A 26,252-nucleotide genomic window follows, 5' to 3' on the forward strand; every position below is an offset into this window, starting at 1 on the left:
TTGGGATGGCCTGGCTACAACTTGCGTGTAACTGAGCGGCGCAGGCGCCAGAGGGGGCTGGTGGTATTCGGGCATGACCTCCGCGATTTCCTGCCGAATAGCTCGGCGTAAGGGAGACAGCAGTGTGGTTGACGGCTGTTCAACATGCTGCGGTTGAGGGAATGTCAGTAGAGAAAACTGGCGGGCAATTTCCTTGTGCACAAATGACTTGATCTCGGCGAGCAAGGCCGAGTGATCAGAAATGGCCGTCAAGCCAGTGAGATCGGCGTCGCGTGATGGAGGTCGACGGGTAAGCAACCGCTGGCGGCGCAACTCCTCGTAGCTTTGGCAGAGCGTGATCACCTATGTCACAGTACGAGGGTTCTTGGCGAACAGCATGGTGAAGGCATCGTCGTCAATGCCTTTCAGAACGTTGCGGATCTTGTCAGACTCAGACATGGTTACGTTGGCCTTCTTGCACAAGTGGAGGACGTCTTCGATGTAGCTCGTAAAAGACTCCCCGGTCTACTGAGCTCGTTCACGTAAACGCTGTTCGGCTTGCAGTTTACAAACGGCAGGGCGGCCAAACACGTTGATGATGGCACTCTTGAAATCAGATCACGTGAGGAAATCAGTTGCGTGGTAGTTATACCACAGACTTGCCACACCCGCGAGGTAGAAAACCAGGTTGCTCAGTTTTCCTGCCTCATCCCATTTGTTGGGTACGCTCACGCACTCGTATATTGCGAGCCAGTCCTCCATGTCAGTGTCATCCGCGCCGGTGAAGACAGGAGGGTCGCGGATGCGGGGCACAGCGGGGCATGGTGTCGGTACAGGGGGAGGCGTTTGCTGGGCGGCGTCTTGAGGCATGGTAGAGGGCACAGTACGGGATCTAAGTGGCACGGGCATCGAACAGGGACCGAAGCTGGTTGGACGGCGCAGCACTCTCCACCAAATTATAAAGACATGTATTGACGGCAATAGTCGAGAAAGCACAGCGGCGACAGTCAAGACAGAGCGCGGACTGTGACCGCGAGAGACGTGCTCTCAGAGAAGAGCCGAAGAGGATGACCCACTAGAAGGCGCTCGAGAGGACGACCCATTACAGACTTCCAATGTTTCGCTACAGTTGATGCTTTTAATTCTGATGATGAATAAATATGTATGAGCACTTTCTAATGAGTGGGCCTTTAAACCCCTTACTCGTTGTGCAATTCACATGTTTTGATGCCCGGTGCGATTCTACACTTCTACCATGCAATATTACCTACATGCGTTAAGGAGACTCCTCGTATTACATGACATTCATATGTGGTTTTTTTTAGAAGCAGTTCCAAGCAATGGCGTAGCTCAGTGGTAGAACACCTGCTTGCCACGCAGAAGGCCTCGGTTCGATTCAGACTCGAACTGATGTTTTTTGCTATTTATTTATTTGCATCTATCTTGTGTTTTCACTCACGGACAACGCTGATTTTTCGCTCACCACCAACACAGACACTGACCTTGACACCAGAATTTCTGCAATATGAGCTCTTTAACATTATTTGGTTAATAAAGCAGCATGAATTTAATGCATTTGAGAGAGACCTTCATTATTAGTGCCTAATTCGTACCATATAATTCTGGCTCCAAGTTGGGCAGGGTAAAAAAAAAGCGTATTGTCTTTTGTGTTGCAATAAGTAGCTATAATGATCCACTTATTGTGGCTAGAAACCTCGTTCGCTCAAGTGCATGATGTTTAATGATTTGGAGACATTCTTTAGCGCCCAGTCACAGTTTTGGTTTATAGGAGCGCCGAGAAAGGTGAGCTAAGGTAGGTTTATTTGTAAACATGGAGGCAGGAAAAAGACAAGGAAGGGGTGTCACGTGATTCCGCTAGCCTCCTCAAGCCAACCTCCTCTGACGAAGCCCCTTCTGCTCACCAGCTCCAACTGTACGGTGCCTTGCGTGTAAGATTAGGCACCCACTGCCTGCTAACTCTATACCCGCAGCAGACTCAAGTAGAACAAGCCGACCAGTAGTAGCGCTTGCCTATCACTTTGACTAGGGCCTCTTTATTTCTCATATTTTTTATGACTAGCCTTCAAGATTATTGCACGACGCTCCCTCCTAGTGTTTTTCCTTCCTCCATGTTTGTAACATACCTGGCGACCATAGAAAACTGTGGCTCACACTGTGTGCAACAACACAGGCATATGAATGCCGCTTTGACAACGGCTGTAGAGAGCGCACACAAGGAGCATGGCATCCAAGACAATATCGTGACTAGGTAGTTGCTGGTTGTTTACATAACCAAGTTGATGTCACTGTCACGAGATGCTCATGTCTTGCGCTCTGTTTCGCAGCATACAGTTTAAAATTGATTTTAAATATGTTCTAGGCTATATCTGTCATTGATATTTTGTAGACGATGTGTGTGTGTCCATACACATATGTTCCCGGGAACATGTGTGCCGGGAACATGTTATCTCACAAGTTATATCGTCCTCAAAATTTTTTGCCAGTGCTCCTTGAAGGTTGTTTTGCTTGCCTGGGATTGCATGTCACATGACTGCGATTTTTTTTCGTGGAGACTTGCATGGTGCACAGGATTGCTTGCTGTCATTATTTGTAGCAGACACGGGGTAGCTTTTCAAGTGCAATGAAAAAGGTTTTTTTATAATACAGTTGATTCCTCTTTTGCAGGCATCGGGCTTGCACAAAAGCGGACGTATCCTCGAAAAAAGCACTTGGATGTGAATTGTATGTCAAGAAATAAGAATACCCAAACATGCACCTTGTCTATCAGTAGTATTTGGCTGGGCATTGCACTGTTTCATGTGTGCACCCGTGCCTTGTGGTGCATCTCCATCATGACGGCTATCGTTCATGACCAGAATCATCCCCTTGTGGAAGCTAAAGCAATTCACATTACACTTGGCTCACCATCCACTGCTGCGAAAGGCTCACGATTTGTGCATCGGTGTTGTCTTATAACTTTGCTTGGTATGCTGGGGGCCAGGGCTGGGCAAAGATACTTTGAAGTTGTATCGCGATACGATACAAGATGCCCAGGCAAGAAGTATTTGAGATACAGATACAAGATACAGTGCAGACCACTTATAACGTAACCGCATATAGTGCAGGACCGGTTATAATGCGGTCTTTTTCGATTCCCGTTTACCCTCCCATAGAAGCGCATGTATACGCATACCGCTTATTATGCAGTCCCCCAAGATGAAATACCGTTTATAATGCGGTTGCGAGAAAATATTTCTGACAAACGCGGTAGCGAGTGCGGTTCTCAAAGGAGGTACGCCGCTGGGGAGGGAGCGACGAGGTCGTTACGAAGGGCGAGGGCACGCACAGTGAACGAACGAGGGGCGGAGGGAGGAAAAAGACCGCGGCAGCGCTGTGCGGGCTCGCCGAGTGGGGAAGGATGGTGGTTGCCTAGGCGACGGAGTACCCTTTGCACCGGCGGCGGCAAGGCTCCGCGGCCGCTTGCCGGCAGCGCGTTACGCGTGGAACGTACGATCGCGTCCTCATCAAGTGCGCTTTAAAGTAAGTTTCCTGTCGGGAAAAGCGTCGTCGTTATCACACTTGCTACAGATATCGCGTTTGCTACCTTGTCCGCAAATTGAAAAGTTTTGCGGCTTCATGACGCGAGCTTTCGCCTTTTCTGCCAGTGCGCGGACTTAAACGAGCTTCGCGGGCTTTTGTCGCCGTTGATCTCCCAGGCGCGAACATAAACCGCACAAACTTCGTATCATGCGCGCAGTTCTTGGGTTAGTGCTTGAGTGTGATCTTTTCGACGTCCGATCTTCATGTTGTCTTGGAGAAACTTCCCACGACATGCTGAACCGCACGCTAGGCCTAATCAGCATTGGCTGCTTTTCGGTAGCGGTCGCGGGCGATGAAAGTTGCGGTTTGGTGCGGAATCAACGAAACTTTTTGCGATGGCTGCACTTGAAGGGAAGAGAATCATATCGTTAATGAAAACGAGGGCATGGTTGGCACATGCAACTCTCGAATGGTGGTTCCGGATTCGATTGCAATGTCTTGGACATCGCGTGCGCGCCCGTGAAATCGAACGATCGGTACCGCTCAGCACGTGAAATTTCGGTCGCGATTCGACATGGTTTCTGTGTAATGCGCACACCTCGAGGTGGCCTGAAACGTAGTCGGCGAATTTCCACGATGGCACTTTGTTTTGTTTTCTTTTTTTCCCCGTGTTCATTTCGTTGGCAATGCGGGTCTTTGGCGGTTAATTTTTGAACATTCGGAGATTTAAGTCGTTGTAAGTGCCCCAAATCGCACATGTCGATTATCGGACACGCGAGGCTACATGCTCAACACGTTTTCCGCAAGTGCAGCCTTTGTAGAACGTTGTTTTGGTTATAGTGCGGTACCGCTTATAGTGCGGATATTCGCGACTCCGGCGACTTACGTTATAAGCGGTCTATACTGTACTTCCGGAACAATTGTATCCGATACGATACTTCCCAATTGTATCTTTAAGATACTTTGATACATTTGCAAATTTGCTCTTATATATTCATATAATGAAGCAGGAAATGCTTATGAACAAAAAATATTTACTCGGAATTTTCCTAACTGCGACCAACTTTGTTTAATTTTGAGAAAATATCTATTTGTGTCCCCAGATTTCTGTCTTACATGCTCAAGGTATGTTAGTTTCATTCCAAAAAGACTCAGCTCAACATGAGAGCTCTTTATACACTGAGCTGTGAATGGTTCTTGTTTGACACTTTGGTAATTAATGGGTGCCGCTTCTCTACTTGCCGACCAGCTAGAGGGTTGCCATCTGAATACAAGAATGACAATAAGAAGCCTCCGCATGATGGCGCAAATACCGCTGTGCTGTTCTACCTTGTCCGTAAGCGTATTACCGTTTTCGCAATACCGGATCACCCGAAATGGAGCAACAGCGCCGGTAGCGACATTCTTTGATGACTCATCATGGTAACATTGACGGCTTAAAACTGCAATGATTTTTATATTCTACTTATCTGCTGGCGTAAAGCGTTCGTTAGCAACATATTCACTAACGTGCAGTCTTTTGAAATTTCTTCTCCGAGAGAACCAGTGCCGTCGAGAATTGCCCCGGGCGTATTGCAGTGGCACAAAGCGTTGCAGGATACCACTGCTGTTCACACTATTGCCACATATAGCTCCGACTACCTCGTGATTTGCAACCGCGAAAAACTTTACGGTGACCTAAAAAAAGAAAACCAATATATCTTAGTCAAATAGCAAGGCGGTTCCGTATCAATCACATTGAATACGTATACAGGTTGTTTCATGCAAATGTTGAACCAAATATCTAAAAAAGTGGTTAACCTCCACTGATCGAAACCAATGGAGTATGTCATGTAGTACTCTTTATAATATGTTTTATATTGCGCTTAATTGGTTGATTAGCTGAGGTTAGTTATGTAGCATTTTTAATATTCATTTATGACCAAATGGGTGCGATCACGTCGTAGACGGCATTTCAAAACGACCGGTCTAATTTTTGGTGACGACATACATGCTGCGTGATCTTTTTTTTTATTTTAAAAGAAAACGCACGAAATATCAATTGAAACGATACGTGACTGCGCCGCTCGTGCGCTACCGTACTGCAGCGCTCTCAAACGTGATTCGAGCAATACAACCGGCGCACGAAATGTCAGCATATCGAGGACGACGGCGTTTCCTTGCCATGTGAGGTCGTCAGAAATGTTGACGCACAGTTAAGCCGATGCATAAAGCCGCGGCCGGTCATTTCCCCGTGGTCCACGCGCCGGTTGTTTCGCTCGAAGCGCGTTTGAGAGCGCTGCACTACGGCAGCGCACGAGGGCAGTCACGTGGTCCTGTTTCGCGGGCTTTGTTTAAAAGGGGATGCAAACGGAGGACAGCCAAAATAGCACTCATGCTGACAATAAAATATGATGAAAATAACCCCTTGAATAATTGAGTAGTAAGAACAGAGATACAGTACGCCAAGATATGTTATGTTACGTAACTGCTTGTTCTACGGCATCTAGCATCAGCGTCGATGGAGCGACAGTTTTTAGAATCTCATTTGCATGTAAGTCAATCTCATCGTATGTAAATCAAACTAACATCCATGAGATCTTTTTAATCGCTGTCGTGTGAAAGCCGCGAGATGCAAAAAAAAACCCATTCTTGCATTCTTCAGACTTCGTAACGAAGCCCCATGCAAGGGAAACTTCGATGACGACACTGTAGGAGCATCCGAATTTTCGTGAAAGGTGCTGAACGCGTTGGAGTACGTAGAACAGCGCAGTGTTTATGAGGAAGTGTCGTTGCACCGGCACAAGTAAAATGAAAGAAAAAATAGCGAGAAAGCGAAGTTCGACTGCGCGTACACGTTCGCGGGCTTATTTTTGTCGAGATCGCGCGAGCGCAGACCTCATCGCCTGCACTCACTGGAGAACTCTGGCAGATATATAAAAGAATGTCACTGTCGTTAGTTTTATTCAAGTAGCTTAGTAGCAGCAGTATCAGCTTGAGAAGCTGATATCACCTTGAGAAGCTGATAGCAGTATCAGCTTGAGTAGTTCAGCCACCGTTAATTGTTTCGCTCGGGGTTGTTTCTATAGCAGTATCTTGTATCTTAAGATACGCGATACATTATTGAATGTATCAGAAATACAGATACAGATACTCGCCTTGCGAGACGTATCGCGTATGCGGTCATACTGCAAAGTGAAGTCGTGTTTTTGCAGTATGACCCCTGTGCTTTGCACCAAGTTCTGTAGTAGTGTAGTGTTGCTCGTAATTGCCCATAGGCGGTACCTCCTCCCAACTTCATTCTTGAACTGAACACAGCGGCAAGCATCAAACCTAAATCTCATGCCTGCAAAGCCACAAATGACGCATGTGTGCGTGTGTGTTTGTGTGTGTGTGTACGTGCGCATGTACACACAGAATAAGAAATAGAATTTGATTTGTGAACTTTCAATCTTGGTGATAGCATGATTTGTCCATTGTTGGCTGTGTGGTGCCTATATGTCTTGAAGTTCACTATGTATATCTCAAAAAGTGTAAAACTGATATCACAAACTTGTTAGGAGCTGCAGTCACCCGTGGTGAAGCACGGACATAACATCACGACACTCTGAAGACACGGATGTCGTTTACCTTCTCGTCTCACTGCTACTTTATTGTGAATCTGTACAAAGAAACAGGATTAACACGTTTCAGTTCCCAGTGCATGGCTGGCCCATCGATATACATCAAAATTCGTTGTTGGGTGTATATTTGTTTTATAGCAAATATAAGTTAAACTAATCATGAACTTAAAGGGATCCTGAAACGGTTTTGACGATTTTGTACGAACACATTGAGCCGGTAGAGCATGTCCTAAGGATCATTTACAGACCGATTTAAGCTCTGTGCGTAAACTGTGTAATTTATTACAAGGCTTTGAAGCTGCGAATTGCCACCGATCACAGCGGCTCAGCCAAACGCGTTTTCAAACCGCGCACTTCCAGTGCGCGTTGTATTGGAAGCGCGACGTCACACAGGCGGCTGATCTGATTGGATATGTCCAGTACACGTCACTGAACCTCCTGTGCGCAGCGAGCGTCGTCTGCCTGTGTTACAACGTACTCCGTGTTGACGTGAGCTGAGCGACAGTGTTTATCTCGAGGTTTCTTTTCTTGGACATAATTAATTTCCCTAGTCGTGTTGTGTGCCACATATCTAGCAATTGGTGACTTGTAAAGCTGCAACATCGTGCAATGTTCGTGAGGCATCTGGCGAGCGGAATCCCTTCAGCTCATCGCTGCAATGAGCGTCGTGCTCTCGCTATCCGTTCAACGCCACGATCCACGTTTTTGTGGCTGTAACTTCAATCCTGAAGACACAACCACATTGCCCGAGTTTACGCTTATCGGTGATCGTTCTCGAATTATTTTTGTTTGTCCGCATGCTTTTGCAGATTGTCGCTGTACAGCAGAATAAAATAAGATCTGCTGGTAGTGTGGCGGCACCTGTCGGAGCAGATATCAACCACTCCGCGAGCTTCGTCTTTGTTGAGCCTTCGAGATTGCGCGCAACCAGTCGGCACACAATATCTGAGGCGTGAGAGCGCTGCGATCGCCGGCGATGTCAGGGTGTTTGTGAGTTGAGGGCGCAAGGCAGTGGTGAGGAGGAGGGTATAGATATAAATTCCATAGCGGCCTTGGTAGACAGTGCGTCGCTTAATTTCTGGTGCGAATGATTTGGGGATGCCCCTGCCTAAACGCTGACAAAACTTCAAAAAACCGTTTCAGGCTCCCTTTAAGCTGTATTAGGTGAATGTTACAGTGTGCCAGTGTTTATTTTATACTAGATTAATCGACCAAATAAACAAAGTGTAGAGGAAGGTCTTGAGGTTCAATCTAACATGATATTTTTGAATACTGTTGATGTTAGTTTTGGTGTACGGATCTCTAACTATGCATGCATCTTCCCACTTGGGTCTAATCAGTGGCAGGCAGCACTGCCCTTCTCTGAGAACATCAGAAGGGGCTTTCCTAAGCTTGTGCTTCAAAAGGCATAATCTTCTGAAGGATGAGGTGCAGGTGTTAGTGCTGTGAGTGTTCCATGATAGCAAGGGCGGCACCTATTTATTTATTTATTTATTTATTTATTTATTTATTTATTTATTTATTTATTTATTTAGTCAGATACCTAAAGTGCCCGATGGGCATTATTGTAGGGGGTTAGATATTTATAGCTGCCTATTTCATGAAGAGGTGATGAATCTAACTGATATCAGGGATTCCACTTCTGCACCAACTGTGCCAAAGTACGCCAAATTGTATTTACTGCGCCATCCTGATAATATCGACGAAATTTGCGCCAAACTGCGCCAAAGCCTCGGGTTTGGGGGCGTCTATCACCGGCAGTCGCACAGCCGGTGCGTCAGAACATGTGCAGCTCGATCTTGGGGCTGCCAATAAAGTCGCAATCATGGGCCAAGAATTATTCCGCTGAATAAATAGCGCTCGCGCGTGCGTTCCAAGTAAGCCACGATGACATGCACGGTGCTGACGCAGCTTCTGTTCTGCAAGTCGGCTCGACAGCAAAACGCGCTCTCCGCAGAGGCTCGTGACATCTAGGCCTATCGGTAGCGAGAAAGTGCGACGGCGATTCATCGGCGGACGTCGTCTGTTCCAGAAACGCTGCTGATAGCTCGTTTCAAGCGTTGCACGGCACGTAAGGAAAGCAATGATCAGTAATAACTACATGAGTGCCGCTAAAATGTGTCACTATAATTCTGTTTCCGGACATCGCAGAATGAAATCTGGGATCGCTCGCAGTAGATATATGGGACAATATCGAATTTTCCTTGCTTCACGTTTATGGAAGAGCACGCGAATGGTGGAAACGCGTGGACACTTTTCCTCAGATATACTTTATCCATGAATCTTCATCCAGGACAGCTTTTTTCGTAATTCTTTCCGCCAGCACGTCTGAGTTTGTAATCACTCTGCGGTAAATACCCCCTAAAAGGCCCTGCCCTTTCGAGCTCACGTGCTAGGGTTCCAATTTGAATTTTTTGCTTGCTTTTTTAAAAATGTCATCTCATTAGTAAAATCATATCTCCTGGTCGGAGCAGCCGCAAATGCGCAGCTGTCATTAGCGGGCCAGTCGCTGACGGCCCACAGTGAAGCGGCTACGCCATGTTACACGTCCGCCCCTCGCTTTTGGGGATCAATAGCTAACGGTTAAAAAAACTCAGTTTCGCTTAAGAGCGAAGCAATGAATGCGATACCAAAAAATTGTATTGTGAAACGAAGTAAGACTAGCAGCTAACTCTTTTGGATCCGATCTCGCATAACTCAACAAAACGCTGGTTTAAGGGAATATGGCCCTTCCAGGAACCGAGCGTTTTCTTGCTCTGAGTTCTCTAAACGTGAAGTAAGCGTTGAGAGCACAGCAAGTTTATGAGCCGTCTCCTGATGCCTCGAGATAGCGCGCACAAGCCACTGTGCCCTTCGAAAGATGCGGTCCCCCGCCCCCCTTCCGCTCCCCTGGCGTCCCTTCATGCTCCTTACAAAAGACGGGCGGGGCGTTTCCTCTCTGTTTGATCAGCAATCGACGGCAGGCCCGCACGCGGGAAGATGTTATCTCATGCGCTATCAGTGCGGCGGAGACAGACGGCCGGCTAGTTTAATCTCCGCTTCAGCCGCGTTCGTCGCCAGCGCTCGCGAGCTTTTACCCGCGTCTAGAATGCGCGTAGTGATGTTATTAATTTGGACTTTATACGGAAAATTACGGCAACGGCGACAGCAAAAATCCGCCGAGAGTGTTCATATAATTGCTATCGCAAGGGTCAATGTACGGGGCAGATTTTGCGCCCCCCCCCCCCCCTTCTTAGGTGATTGGGGGGGGGGCGCCCCCCTGCCCCCCCTGTGCGCACGCCTATGCTCCTGAGATTATTTTTTCCATGAGATTTGCAATGAATCGAAATATTTCTAGCCTTCATAAGAGCCCCATAATAATACTCAGGTGCTTGAATGTTAATGCAATATGCTTCTGTATTGCACTCCAGGATGTAAAATTCGCTGCTCCAAAGTGCTCCCAGATGCAAAATTATCTGCTCCAAAGTGCTCCAAGATGAAACTTTTGCTGCTCCAAAGTGCTCCAAAACAGAAATTTTGCTGCTCCAAAAATTGCTCCAAATCAGAAGTCCTCGGTAGCATCACTGTGATATGTATAAAAATTGGGGGGATTTCTTATGTGTCATTCACAGTAGTATGCGTTTAACTATGTTTATTGTCGTTCCATAGCACATGTAACACACAAGAATATATAAACCACAGCATAAACTTGTTTGGTAATGGTTAGAAGAAATATCTTTAAAGAGCACACAATCATCGACAATTAGCTGATACTGTACACCACCTTCAACCATGTTTACTAGGCATGAGCGAATAGTAAATTTGAGGTTCGGAGCGAATTGGAAGTGAACCGTGATTTGGGCGAATAATTTCGAATTGAATGGTTCGAATAATATATATCCCATATTATAAAGAAAACTGAGCATTTTTGTCAATACCTAACTTACTTGCGCAACATTTTTAATAATTAGAACTTTTGGTTCAAAAATTAAAAAAACAGTGGAAGAAACTTTGAATAGTGTAGGATTTGAATAGCAGTTGGATGCAAGTTATGAGTATTGTGTCTTCGAACTTGCTATGCTTAGCCCATATAAGCCCATACATACATACAAATAACTTTATTGAAAGACCAGAGGGACTAGTGTAAGGAAGTCTTAAGACCCCCTCAACCAGTTGGCGGCTCCACCCAGGTCGGCACCGGAAGATGAAACCCTCCACAATGGCCCTCCGGACAGCCAGTAGTTGCAGACCCAGGTCCGGGCTGTGTAAATTCCGCCGCCATGAGTCCTCATCACATAAATCCGCCCCCACATTCGCAGGGCACTGCCAGAGCAGGTGAGTTAGTGAGCAACTCTCGAGGCCACAACGAAGACACTCTTCTTCAAAGTCCGGCTCTATCCTACGATATGTTCGCAGGCAGAGATATGTACTCGTCTGTAGGAGTCTAAAAGTGATTCCCTGGGCTCTGTTGAGCCTAGCATTAGGAAGGGGAAAACGCCTCCTACCCAGCTTGTAGCTAGACGTAATCTCATGAAACCTTGTCAAAGGATCCTTTCTGAGGTCAATGTTCCCCCCAGACGCCTCACCACCCCCCACATGGTTTGTGCATTCACGTGCAAGGATGTGAGCGCTGGCATTAGGATTAACCCCATCAATGCCCTCAACGTGCACTGGAAACCAAGAGATATGCTGACCACCAACCCATCTCACCTGTCTGCGACCACTCCGAATGAGCCGTGCTGCTTGCTGCGAAATCAAACCTCCAGAGAAGGCCCGAACGGCCGATCTTGAATTCGAGTAAACCACGCAAGGCACCTCTGCCGCCTGAAGAGCTCACGCAATGGCGACCTCCTCCTCAACTGTGACCTGATCTGTACAGACTGAGACCCGGGCCACCAGCTGCCCTTTACCATCGACAACCAACACCCCAAAGTCCATATAACACATTTTTAAACTTGAAAAATCAAAAATAATTGTCAAGGTGCAGGTAATATGTACACTTAACCTCGAAGTGTGGCTTAATGGCAGTGTAGATTTCCCCTGGAGAGGTGGTTTCATGGCATAGCAGCCCCACGTTGCAGTGAAATTATTTTACATGCGGTAAAAAAAGAGCGTCTATTCGTTTCAAATACTTCGAAATTTAGAAAATTTCAAATTCGTGTCAAAGTAAATCCGAACACTGTACTATTGGTTATATTTAAAGCACTTAAATATTTGCCCATATCTGGAATTTACAATGTCAATAAAGAATTGACAGTTACTTTAAATGTTGGAAGTTGGTCTAACTGGTTCATCATAATTAATGCTACAGTGCAAATACGCCAAGGGGAGCACAGGCATCGCGTATGCTCTCAAGAGACATTCATTAAATTTCAAATTTCATTGATGTTTCCAGTCGATTGCATTACTTCCCCACCTCCCCCCGCCTCTGCCCCCTGAAACTTTCTGCACATCTCACGGTTTTGCACTATGTCTGGGATCAGCCCACCCTTAAAGGGACACTAAAGGCAAATATTAAGTCGACGTTGATTGTTGAAATAGCGGTCCAGAAATCCCATAGTACTACTATTGTGCCAAGGAAGTGCTTGTTTTGAAATAAATTCACGTTTTAGTGGTCCGCATTACGTTAGCACACTTCCAATCACCCGCCTAAAAGCGGTCTTTCTGACGTCACTGTTGCAGTGCCCAGCGTTGCCCGCCTTTACTGCATGGCGGCGTGCACTGGCGGCGTGCACTGGTGGCGTGCACCATTCGGGCATCCGGCAACATCACATGCATGCGGCATTTTGTCGAACTTTCTGTCACAGCGACTTTCACGCGCGTTGAAAACACACGCAGCAGCACGCATTACCGAAACTATTACTGAGACGCGACTGCGTGAGCGAAGCCGGGCGCCGGGCAAAGCGCAGTTCATCGAAAACGGAACTTTTTAACCATATGCGCGGTTCCCCATGGCAACACCAAAGAGGTTCTTTTTTCCATGAATCAAACAGAAATGACCAAGCAGCATTTTATTACGTCTCTTGATGCATGGAAGGTTATTTTTTTTTTATTGCAGCTAGTTTGATTAATAGTGATTAATTGTAGTCGGACGCTTTCACGTCATCGGAATCATTTCCAAAATTTCCCGCTCGTGGTGCACGTTGTGTGATACATTTAGCTTAATTTCTTGGTAAGTAGGGCACTCCTGTTGCCGTTTCATACGTTGTCATACATTGAGCTTTCACTCTGACATAAATTGGTATTTGCCTTTAGTGTCCCTTTAAGAAAGAGACTATGTCACAGATGATGACATAACATGATGTCATTGTGGCGTAACCATATGACACCACCACTTGGTCATATGACTCTTGGTACTATTTGTGTTCACACTTACACCAGGCACCGCATTTTTCGACTCATGACACATATATAGAGATGACTTAATGCACAGACATTCTTAGGTGCATGGTATGTGCTTAAAAAAGTGTCCTCTATCTGATCTTTAATTACAACCACCTAGAGGACCTATTCATGTGTAAAAACAGTAGGAAGAAGGGAAGACGTTTTGGTCGTTAGCATTATCACGAAGCCAAGCCCTGGACACATTGAAGTAAGAGTATTTCTGGGAAATTTTTTATTTATTTGCAGTGCTTCTGGTTTAACATTCATAAATCACAGTTGCTTATTACGTAGGTGTTCGTTGATTCACACTTGCGTTTGCTGAGGGTCACTATCTCCAACCCACATTCATTATGGTCAAGACAGCCAAAAATTGCTTGCTCTCAACTAGGCCAACTACTACATAATAAGCAGGACTGACGCACGCATTGACTGATTTTATGGTCGCAAAAACATCCTCAGTTATACTACTGTTTGTTTCTATTCATTAGATAAAAAAAAAAATATAGATATTTGTTACTCTCGTAAAGAGCAGTAACTCATCTTTGTACGTCCGGTTTTGATTGATGCAACGTTTCTGGAACTTTGAATTGATGGTTCTCTGCTTAATGTTTTATCTCCTATGTTCAGGCAATCTGTATGCCCAAGAGCTCAAGATTTTTGCTGTACTGAGGTCAGTGAGTGTCACCCCCACACTCCTGGCTAATATGCAGACACCTTGCACTAAATGTGCGCTGCAAGTCGAGCACCCTCAAGCCTGTACTTGTAAGCCTAGAGTAACAAGACGGCTTACCAGACACCAACACTGGGGCCTTTCTATGAGCAATTCAAGTGTGCTTCAGTGCAACATGAGAGGTCTGCAGTAAAAAATGTCTGCATTTAGGCAGTTTTTAAGAACAAGTTTCCTATTACTGTAATCATTTATGAACCGCATATTTCAAAGATAGTTCCACGGTCATTGTGGAAATCCTCTGTTTCTTCATTGTCGATCGGTCACAGTAAAGCAGCTGTGATATTCTGAAGGAGCTTATATATGTTCATGATATCATGCACCCTCACGAAGACAATCGCTGCGTGTGTCTCCGTGCAAAAAGGAAAATGTCATCTACATTGATAGGTGCCTACATATCCCCATTGCACTAACTTGATCGTCAGACTAAAATGTACTTACTGCAACCCCAGGATCTTGGATAATTGTGGGCTACTTTTAACATCGTTCATCCAATGCGAGGAAGCTTTGCAACAAATCAAAGAGGCAGGAGTTTTGTCCATCTTGCTTCCGAGTGCAAACTGAATGTTTCAAAGGATGGCAACCATTCTTATCTCTTAAGAGTTACCTCTAGCAGCTCCCTGAGCTTCGCATTAGTAACAGTGGTTCTCAGATATTGAAACTCGCGGCAGCGATTACATGCCTACATATGTGACTGAAAGACATCCTGACAAGTCTCCCTCTTCTGTGCTGTCAAGAGAAATTGACTGGGAAGCAGGTCGAACGTCTTTGTATGACAACTGCAGACATAAACCACCTCACTCAATTGAAGACGCGATCGATCAAGTGATGAAGGGTTCTGTGAGGACGTTTACTAAATCGAGGCGTACAAAACTAGACGAAGCGTTGGAGAAGCTTCTGGTCATCTTCTGGCAAGCCGAAAGAAGATATGGGTGCAAGAAGTCAATTTGTGACTTCAGGGAAGCCTGGCAAAACCAAAAGAAAATTCATAGTGAAATGTATAGGTTTGAAGATCAACGATGGAAGAGTTTCTGTGATTCGCCAGGCACTCACAAGCTGTTATCTGCTTTGTGGAGATCGTCACTCACTTTCACAACATCGTCCCTCTTCTGCATTGATGCTACATTATCGTTGCTCACAGCTTGATATTGCTGGTGGATTTTGTACAAAGATTGCTGGTGCCATCTTTGTACTGAACGACTTTTTTCTAAAAAATCTTCCTGCTGCACAAGATCACAATACAGAAGTGCCCATTTCTATGAAAGAACTTCAAGCGCTATTCAAAATCCACAATTTTACGACTCTTATTCTTGGATTTTTCTTTTGCACACTTCCTGCCTTGTCAAACACTTGCAGGGCTAATATCCGTGCACTGGTGAATGACTGAATTAAGCAAGAGAAGTTGTTTATTATATTGTTAGGAAAAAAAAGCAGTAATGAGGTTGATAAAATGGGAGTCGTTACAGGCTTAGATAAATGTGCATTGTAAAAACATTGTGTGTAAGAAAAAAAGGTACGGCACTGGGTGGCAACAGATGGAATAATACTTGATTGTCATGAGCAGGCTAGGTGCCACCCCTTTCCGAAGGGAACGTTAATAAATGTTATTATCACTATTGTTGCAAGACACCTAGCAATATTGTCTAAATTAAGTCAATTGTTCTTCCGTTCTAACGCAACGCAGGACCTCACGAACTGTGTATCACGAGTTCATACCACACGTCCGGAATAAGTTAAAACATCATTGTGAGGAAGCTTTTCCGGTGGGCCATCTCCTATGCTGTCTATTCAAATTGATGTGGCTGGTCATCCGTTGGCAACTTTTCCAATGTCCTGCCGCGATGGCGTAGCGGTTACGATGCTCGGCTGATGACCCTCAGGTTGCAGGTTTGATCTGGACCTCGATGGTCATATTTCGATGGAGGCAAAATGCTAAAGGCCCATGTACTGTGCGATGCCAGTGCATGTTAAAGAACACCAGATGGTCGAAATTTCTGGAGCCCTCCACTACGGTGTGCCTATAATAGTATCATATTTTTTGCACTTAAAACTCCAGATGTTAACTTTCCATTACAGCTGCTCCTAGTTGAATTAGGTCTGTTCTAAATGAGCCACTAAATGCCTGCTTGGAAACTGCATTGTAGACAGCTGTGAATCACTATGCCACGACTGATCAGGTTAACTCTGTCAACAATTTATAGTCACGCAACACTAAAACAATGTTCTCCTCTCTGCTTATGGATCCCGCCTTTTTCTTTCTTTTTTTGTGCCAAAAAGCGACTCAAGCACAACTGCGATGCTTGAAATCGCGAAAATTGCTGGGTTTTGAAACTGAACGGCACATTTGGGGATTAGGGCCTAGTTTTTCTCTTGCATACATACAGCAGTGCTAATAGATTGGGAATGTTTCACGCGCAAAATCTTGTGCCAAAGCGATAATTATTAGGTAGTGTGCTGAAGTAGTTCTATACTTCTGCTCTCACTGTAGCCGCAGACATCACAAAAGTTACACCAGCTATGTGAGATGAGTGATGAGGTGAGCTATGGAGGGAGCTGAGAATGAGGTATCAAGCGAACAATGACATTTTTCAATTGTTCTTACATGAATAAGAGTCTAATAATAACTACACAAATTAAAATACCTTTGGCTATCCTTTTGGCTGCATTTCTCACGTAGTGTTTGGCTGCTTTGTGACCACAATCTAAGCCCTTGAGGTGTTTTCTTGCTGACACTGTTTGGTGACCCTCTTGTGGTCCCAAACTGGCACAACGCTGCATCAACTCTTCACTACCCCAAGTGGTCAGAATTAATCTGGAGTACTTTGGGTTACTACTTTGCTAGATTAAATCAGGTCTTGGTGGTGAAGCGTTAATAACAGCATTATGTTAAATATTTCTGATTCATGCACTAGTGTGTACTATCGAGCTTGAATTTTTTGTTTTGTTTTGAGGATTCTGTTCTTGATCAAGAAAGCTCTCATACCCTTTATAAGGTCGAAACAGAACAGTAGGCCTGCAGTGATTAGATACATGGTGAAACTTGTGGTGCACAAAAAAAGACACGGGCAAAGAAAGTGATGACTTCCTTTGTCCATGTCTTTTTTGTGCGCCATAAGTTTCACTATGTATCACCACCAACAAGCCCATTCTTACGTTCTTTCAAGTGGCTAGATAGTTGCATAAAAACTATTAAAAACTTTTATTTTTTTTTAGTATCCTACACGTCATTGTTATTTTGGGCCACTTTCAATCTTGAGCTCCTCCACGTTATTGCTGACTCACTCATCATGGGTTCTTTACATTATAACTTGAATTACAAATGCTATATGGAGCAGTGTGACTATTTTGGCCTCATTGAATTAATACATAGTGTGATCTCCTCCTGGATGGATGTTTGTGCAGCGCCGCACAAAGTTTGGCTGGACCTTGGCAACAAGTAGCAGCGGCCCAGCACCTGGTCATGGCTTGGCATACAGTGTCTTCTTCACTTACTACAGACCACTGTGTCTGAGTGAGTTATGACAAACTGCTGGTTGACCGCTAGTCTACTGCTGTGTAAAAGAAATAAGTGCTTTTATATTTATAGAGTGCAGCCATGGAGGTGAGTACTCAGCAAGCGTGCACAGTAGTTGTGTTCAAACATGGCTTCGTTGCTTTGAGCAGACATGCATTTTCTATGCCTCCTCATACAATATGTGTGTATGTTTGTCCCTAAAATGCGCCAGAAGGTTTCCTATGCATTCATCTGGTTGAAACACGAAGTAAAATTTCGGTGCACCCAAATCTCATCAGCAACTGAACATCTGAACGTACTGATGACAATTTAAAACATCTCCGACTGGTATGAATCGCCGTAAATTCCAGATGTATACTTTCTTACCGACTGTTGGTCATTGAATGTATATTCATTCGAAATACGTATAGGTTTTATTTATGCTGCAGTGGATAAAATGGACAATTGAACCGTTCCCAAGTCTTGACTTGTATACGCAACAAGTGAGACATTTCAGGGTTGGACAGGAACAAAAAAAAGCCGGCACCTTTAAGCAAAGCTTTTATAATTCACAGATTTCAGTGGCAGCGACATACGTGAAAAACCCGACATGGCAAGCATACAGAAATGCAGCCCTCGAAGGTGTGCTGGCCACATGCATGTTTGTATGCGCAGTTTTTCTATAATTGACGCTCTCTTGATTGGTGGGCTTGTCGGCAATCAGCCCTTTCTAATATGATCAGATCTTTTATCGAGGACGTGTCATTTCACGTTTGCTTAAATATGAACGCAGGGCCATCGTTGTTGCCTGTAGCAACTGAAGTGTTGCGCTGCTAAGCATGTGGATGAAAGTCCAATTACTAGCGTGGAGGAAGGAAACACTTAGCAGGGACCATTGTGCAATGCTATACAAAGAAAGAAAGAAAAAAAATACGGTAGATTTTTTTTGGCTCTGAGCCAAGCGTTACGAGGTGAATCGATGTGTCTTTGTAAGTGTAGTAGTTGTGTGCACATCGTAGCCTTACCAGGCACGTCGACTATTCTGGCGTTTAAAGGGTAACTTATGGTCTGACGTAACGTCAGCACCCACTTTAGAGCACAGACGTTACTATTATCGAAACGAAGTGCACTTTACGGTGCGATGATGTGAATATCATGCGTAATTTTCGTTACTGTATGCCTCCGGGGTCGAGCAACGCTTGAGTATAGCTTGCTGATAAATAGGAATGCAAATGTAATGTTTATTAGACTTCTATGCAAGCGGAGTTAACACAAGCGGAGCCTTACGGACGCGTAGTGGGCTTTTCGCCGATTCGCAAAAGGAATAATTATGGTGTAGTGGGCACTTAGTAAGTGTGCTTGTGGAAGGCATTCTAGGATACTTTGAAATGACCAATGTTACGTGCACAGTCGTTCGTTTCCTTACGGCACGGTTGAGGCATGCGTTGAGAACCAAAGCTAGGCTAGCATTTGAGAGGGCGATGCGCATGGGGCCCGATTACTCTATCGCGTTCTACTCTTGAAAGCGAAGCTCAAGCGTCCTCCAAGTTTTAGCAGCGAAGCTTTTTAGCAAATCGTTCCTCGTGAGTAGATAGCGGAAAACTATCATGATCTTAATGGATATGTGCCGCTGTGCTGCTGGAGGGTGGCTAGAATGGCTAACCACCCTACTACCACCCTACTACTGGTGTTACTGGTCATGTGGCCCGTTACCGCCAAAATGATCATGTGGCCTACTGTACCACCTGCTTGTACTCCGCCTCCGATCACGCCACCTCCAGGGATAATTAATTCGAGAGTGCCTGGCCACCTGCTTGGAATCACACACCAGTGGCTGTGAAACACAGCACTGTCACGTGATACTTTGTGGTTATAAAAGCTAGTGTAGAGCTCGCGCCTAACCATACGCACCCATGGGTCGTCCAAAGCGAAATCACGCTTCTGAGACAGAAGCCTCGATCTGAGAAGTGAGGCTTGTTGCTGCGTTTTAGAACGAAATCGACGGCGCCGAGCAGATACAGAAAACGTGGCCAGGGAATTCGAACAGAGGAGACTGTGTCGGCAAGGTCCAGGACACAGATCGTATACGCGAGAGGCATGCTGCTTACATGCGTGCTCGACAGCAAGATCCAGCCTACCGAGAAGCGGAGCGAGCCCTTGGCGTCGACGCAAGGTTTCAGCAGGAGTTCCTTTTGTCGGAATTGGGTCATTATAGTCAAGTCCTTGATTGTCTTTGGTTCAACACAAACTTGTCCACTCTTAGGACTGTGCGGTCAGCGCGGCCTTCCCATGCTTTCGTGTAGTTCAACCTCGTTAGAGCCAAGTTTTGCCTAGATAAAGCCATGTTCAACCTCATTACAACAATAAATAAGAATGACACTGATCAGCTTCGCTGTGTATGAGCTTCTTTTTTTGTATATCTTTTCAGTAAAATAAAGCATCTTTCTTCAATGCATTACTACCGCCATCGGTATTTTCGAGCTAAACTGAGACTCTTTATTCCGGTCATATTTTACTGCGGCCACGCTGCCTTGTCACTGAGGTAGCGACAGATGGCAGGCATCTATATATGTGAGGTCGTTCTAAAGCAGACTGAAAGGCGGTTCGTTCTATCTACCCGCGTGCTCATGATAGCGTTAAACAGTAGGCCTCGATTACACTGCCGTACGTGCATTCACTTAGTGCGTGTCATGTCACTGCACACTCTTCATTGTTCAGTTTCGTTCGTGAACATCGCATGAGTTCACCCAACACGACCATAAAAGCTCGTGCGCGAGCATCTACCATTTGCACATGTCAACGTGCTTATGGTTTCTTTCTCGCCTTCACTATCATTCTTATTACAGGTGCTACCTCCTCCTCGCCACTTATTTATTCATAAAACACGTGAACATGGTGAGCAGTAAGCGTTGAGCCTATCAGGATTTCGCACTTTTCGGCTACACTGTTATCTCCGCGTGCACAGTCGAAAATCACAAGACGCAGTGAAATCAGTTGATCGCACACGATAGTCATGCGAGAGAAGGCAGGGATGCATGCAGCTGCGTGGCAAAGCAGGGTAGGAGACAATTCACTACTGACATCTCTCGTATATGGACCAATCGAGGGCTTATTTCCTTGTGACATCACGTGAACAGACCGCTGACGTCACAAAAAGTCCTTTTTCAAGCAATTCCAGAATGCCCCAAGGGCGCGCACAGCGCTGTGGGGAAAAGTGTATGTCGAGCGAGCCGGCTGTTTGGTAGCCCGCTGCTCGTTGGCAGCGTGGGAGCACGAAACGAAAAGATCACGTCACCGTTTGTTAACTATCCTTAAATCGTAAATGCTACACATATCCAAACGTACCTGCATGTAATGCATGAAATGTGAAAGGAATAACGCCGTCAGTGTAGGTATTACCAAACGGATGTATATCGGATGTAGCAGTTAAAGGGCCTCTAAACCACCCAAAGGCCGAAATTTAGCCGTGGTGTTGCAGTTGTGCACGACTCTACAACGAACACGTAGTCGTGAGAATTTTTCGAAACGGTTACACGCGTTTGATGGTACAAAATAGGCTCTCGCTCGTTTCGCTCGTTCCTTCGCTATGTTCCGTGCGCCGGCTCGTCGCTCCTTCTGGCTGAGTGCTCCTCCTCACCGTGCGAGGAGGAAGAGCAGCAAGCGCACGTACCTGCGAGCAGACCAACAGGTATTCCGGATGACGAGCAGACGAGAATGTTGACATCACAGCGAACACCGAGGGGCTGAGGACTGCCGCAAGGCCCGGAAAGGAGAAGGGATTGTTTCTTGAATTTTGTGGGGTGCCCGCGGCTCGTAGCGCTGCCACGTTTGACATTGTTGATTGTGACGGCATTCATAACTCGATGTGCGCATGAGAAAGGGACCGACAACCAATTTTTATGGTGCCTATTTTCTTTAGCGCAACGGAACGCTTACCGGTGAGAGTGTCTAATCACGGAGTGGTAACTGGGAATACGTCGTGAAACATTTGTAGTAAGAAGTTCTTTATCTGGGGCGAATATGAAGTCGTATACACAAGTGACAGCTAGCACATGCAGCGAACAGTGAGCACGAGAGCAGTTTGTGTTCGAGCGCAGCGGTTTGCTGCGCATGCACGCGGAGTGCACGCATGCGCCGCGGCTCGACATTACCCACTACATACCGCGAATGCAATGCTGCTTCTCACCGTGCAACTCGTTTTACCTCGTAAGCTGCACATAATAGAGCGGGGATAAATAACAATATACATACTCTAATTTTCAGGACTAAATATGGCGCGCATGACAGCATCGTGTACACCAAAGTGATAGACTCCATAATCCAGCTTCAAGGCTCTTTCACTAGGCTGCGCGACACACCGGTTTTTTGTTACTGTTAAACACGATTTAAAAATATAAATCATACTCATAACGCGAAAAGGATGCTGGAATCTGTCACTGTATATCACGGTCTTTTCATTTCTATTAATCACAAGTTCTGTCCAGTTGTCGGTTCCTTTAAAGAGTTATCGGAGGTGGTTTAGGGGACTTTTAAGGAGGGTGCGCATCATTGCATATATATGGTCAACGGTATGTACGGCCACTTCTGAGCCAACACGCAAAAACACAACTGGCATTTGTAAAATCCAACACCTGCAATTAGTATCAACGAAGGGTGGTAGACGCTTATCGTTTGTCACATTTGGTGCGAGCGACGTGCTCACTGTCTAGTTAATCTATCTTTAATATCAGAACTTGCCTTCTGCTCCTGGACTTCATCTAGGGAACCGAGTTGTATCTTTTTGATTAAATTTATGCTGTAGAGCATGCTGGTGAAAAAAAAAAACAGAAAGAAAAAGAAACAATGGCGCTTCGTAACCACTCAGCTGGTACAAAAGTGGCACATTGAAACACTAGACAGATAGATATCGTAGAGGCCGTCGCAGCTAAACAGAGAAGGTCATCATTTAATTACGCAGAAATACGTTGCACCTTGCCAAATTTATTTTATATGAGAAGTCCTAGCACGACGCAAGTGGAAAGCTGAAGCGTGAGGCCTGCACGCTCGTCGCGGCGGTTGCTGCGGCGTACACCCTTTTCCCATGATTCATTCCCCGCCCGTTGGTGGCGCTCGTGTGCTTGAAAAAGTAGAGTTACTGTACATGGCTCCTTTAGGAGACAGCATATGCAGTAACTATGGAAAAGGCAGTGGTGGTACAACTGCACCATTTTGCTACAATTCTACCTCCCTGCTCCTGACTGTGCCCATTCAAGTGCATCTTGCGCCAACTGCACCACAGTTGATATTTTGCCTTAAACGGCAGCGGAGCATTTCTGGCCTAGAATATTCTTGGTTTCGCACCAAATACACACAGAATTTCCGTGTTGCCGAGGAATCCACTCCCCCCGTTCCAACAGTACGCTCTTCCTTATTATATAATTGGCCTAGCCAAAATATTTGTGCGTGACCTCCTTCATTGACGGTTCGGCATTTTGTCTATAGTCAGGAAGCTCATAGCTCTTATTGATGAACTGTCGATAATACGTAGACAAGTGATCTTTTGCTGAGCCGCTATACTTATCGTGATGTAGTGCACCCGGGTCATGCAGCTATACCGTTCTACGCACGGCGCATTGTAAACGGTGTCTTCACGCATAATAATTTCTGGGGTTTTACGTGCCAAAACCACGAGGCATGTTCATGCGAATTAAGATGTGAACATGCAATAGCCTGATATTTCACAAAATAAAGCGTTCCATGTCAATCGCGCTTTGCGAGGTTCTTCGGCGTACTGATCGTAACGCAAAGCATACTAAATGCGCAAGAACTTGTGGGGCACAAAGTGGTGCCGCCGCCGCCGCATGCATCGAAGCGCTCGTCACGCTTCTTCATTGCGAAACCAACACAATGCGGTGGCGAACCAGGGCGCATAGAAACTGAGCCATACAGACACTGACGCGCTGCAGTGAACCATGTGACCGTTATAAAACGCCTTTTAAAAAGCCAATATCGCAGTCAATCACAAAAAAAAAGCCACACAATCGATCTCGCCCTGCAAAGCTTTCCTGCAGATTCCCACCCATTACCTTGTTACAAGCTATGCTTGTGAGTGTGCTCAGCAAGGCCACCGATGTCCGCTAAACGCGCAATTCGGCGCAATGACGAATCTGGAGCGCCGCTGACGCGTGAGTTTCTCCCTGTTCACAGACTACGGAAGTGCGAATGTGGCTGGTAGTGACTTCTTCGTTAAATCGAAAGTGCAATGCGAAATCGTTTCTCTAAATAATAAACGGTTTAAATTGCACTCTTAGGACCCTAATACTCCTTTTGGGGAAACCAGTTTGCGAACCCCTGCAAGTGGCAAATCCAAGGGCTGATTATGGAGAGAGGGGGGGGGGGTGTTCCTATGTAGTGATGGTCACCCCCTCCCCTTCTAGAACACTATAACGGAAGAATGGAGTTTCGACACGTCATTTGCAGAAACACTAAGTGCTATGCTCGCCTTGTCACTAATGCTTCACAACAATTCACATCTTGTGTGTTGCACGCGGTGACGCCTGCATGTGGCATCATTTTGTGTAAACAGCCTAATGGCTGCTCTTTGACGTTTGGTCTTGTCTTGTGTTCATTAGAGCAGCATTTCGTGGCTGCAAATTAATAAGAATATGCACGAAAAAAGTACCAGACTTACTGCTGTGCTACTCCAAGTGATGCCAACTCCATTTTGCCTACTCCAAACCTATGCTCCGAAACAATTTTTTCAACTCCAAACGTGCTGCTAAACACAGTTCCTTCTACTGGAAACCTGCTTCAAAACAGCTTTTTTTTTCCTGTTCCAAAAATTGCTCCATGTCTCAAACTGACTGGACCACCTCAGCTCTATTGTGCGGAATATACGAGAAACAGCAGAAGAGAATAACGCGCTCGATCTTTTCTTGCATTTTGAGAGGTTGCTTATGGGCCCTTTAAAGTGTGCTCTTTTGGCGTGAACTTAGTATGCAATATTAAGAAAATAATGCTATGGTTGAACGCGGTTAGACCAAGCATTCTGAGCGATAGCAGCAACTACCGCGGAAGAAGAAGAAGAAAGAAGGGGACTTTTAAGGGCTCGTTTTTGTTTGTTAGACACATTATTAATGAGAACTAAGCATGCCGCGGGGTCATCCCGCGCGGCAGGCAGTAGCACGCTGTCCACATTTCTCTTCGTATTGCTAAGCGGGAGTCACGTGACAAGAGTTCAAGTCTCGAGGCGTGCGTGCCCGCTGGCTCGCGGCTCTCGCTGACCGACTGAGAGGAGTGCACAGGAGAGAACAAACCAACAGTGCGCATGTCGGTTGCTGTGACGATGCACATGCGAGGCGGAAATGGATGAGGTTCAAGGTCAAACGCGTGCACAAAGTCGTTTTCTGGGTTTGTACGGGAGGAGTAGATCTGTTGCTCTAAAAACGGATTCGTTTACAAAATAAAAAGCACATTTGTACATTGCATATACACTTGGCCTTGGCACAGCCGCTACACTCCCAGGGCTCATAAAACAGTGCACGGATCGAGGAACGTTCGAACTGGCGGTGTCCGCATGTCCCTCAATGTTCCTTGGTGTTCGATTATATTCGAATGTACCCTGTTTTTAATCCCGATCCCGGTGCATCGGGAACACGTGAATATTTCACGCAGCGTTGCTCGCTCTTTTCGGCGTGGTGCCAGCCTTCATCGAAGGCAGATGTTTGACTCCGAGGTGACAGCGATGTAGTTTGCAGCTGAGAGACACGCCACAACGCTGCATGCACGGCTTTGCCTCATCAGAGACGTGGTATCCAGGCGGATGTCTTTGCAGCCGAGTGCAAGGCGGTTGCAACGGTGACGGTACCTTTCAAATGTAGCCCGACGGCTATGACAGACCGCAACTGACTTGGTCATCACCATGAGCCTAATCCTATAATGTCCACTGCGCTGTGCATGGCTGTATGCTTTCATAGACTTATGTTTAGCTAGGGCTGTGCGAATGTCAAATTTTTAACTTCGAACTGAATTCGAATAATCGAAACCAAGTGGGAATAGAATCGACTATTTTTCGGATATTTTTGAATACTAATTATTGTACTACTTGAACATGTTTAACTAAGCACAACGATAATGAGGACACAACAGAAGAGGAGACAAACCACAGCTCTGTCTCCTCTTCTCTTGTGTCCTCGTCGTCATTGCGCTTAGTTAAACATGTTCAAGTATTATCACCAACTGGCCCAGCTATCAGTTCTTCTATTGTACTACTACTCCAGCATTTTTTTTCACCAACCCACGGATGAAAGAGGAAGCTTGCTGTACAGCAAATAATTTGCTGGAAAATTATTCATGGTACAGCACAGTTGCTTGACAGTAGTGCAACTGTGGTTACTTAATGTTGCCACGAAGGTAGGATAGCTATTCAGTACATATGTTCGGTGAGCGGCGACACCATTGTGCGTGTCATACTTCCTCCAGACCATGAAAACAACCACTCACTAGACAACCATAGCGCTAATGTATTAAGCTTGTCTTCAAAGTTTAATCCTCTAAGCATTCTATCTCA

At 45.6% G+C, this 26,252-nt stretch overlaps 1 protein-coding gene across 4 annotated transcripts in view; it reads left to right on the forward strand.

Annotated features, from left to right (window-relative positions):
* Positions 1–26,252, forward strand: part of LOC119395682 (stimulator of interferon genes protein) — a 92,817-nt gene that overhangs the window by 58,736 nt on the left and 7,829 nt on the right. The window contains exon 6 of one of the 4 annotated variants that reach the window (XM_049416734.1): positions 17,614–17,722. The exons of the other annotated variants lie outside the window; for them this stretch is intronic. Coding sequence (XP_049272691.1) covers positions 17,614–17,722 — 109 coding nt within the window. The remainder of the gene's footprint in view (positions 1–17,613; positions 17,723–26,252) is intronic. 4 annotated transcript variants of the gene reach the window in all.

Source organism: Rhipicephalus sanguineus, chromosome 6 (assembly GCF_013339695.2).
Source record: "Rhipicephalus sanguineus isolate Rsan-2018 chromosome 6, BIME_Rsan_1.4, whole genome shotgun sequence".
NCBI classification, from domain to species: Eukaryota; Metazoa; Arthropoda; class Arachnida; order Ixodida; family Ixodidae; genus Rhipicephalus; species Rhipicephalus sanguineus.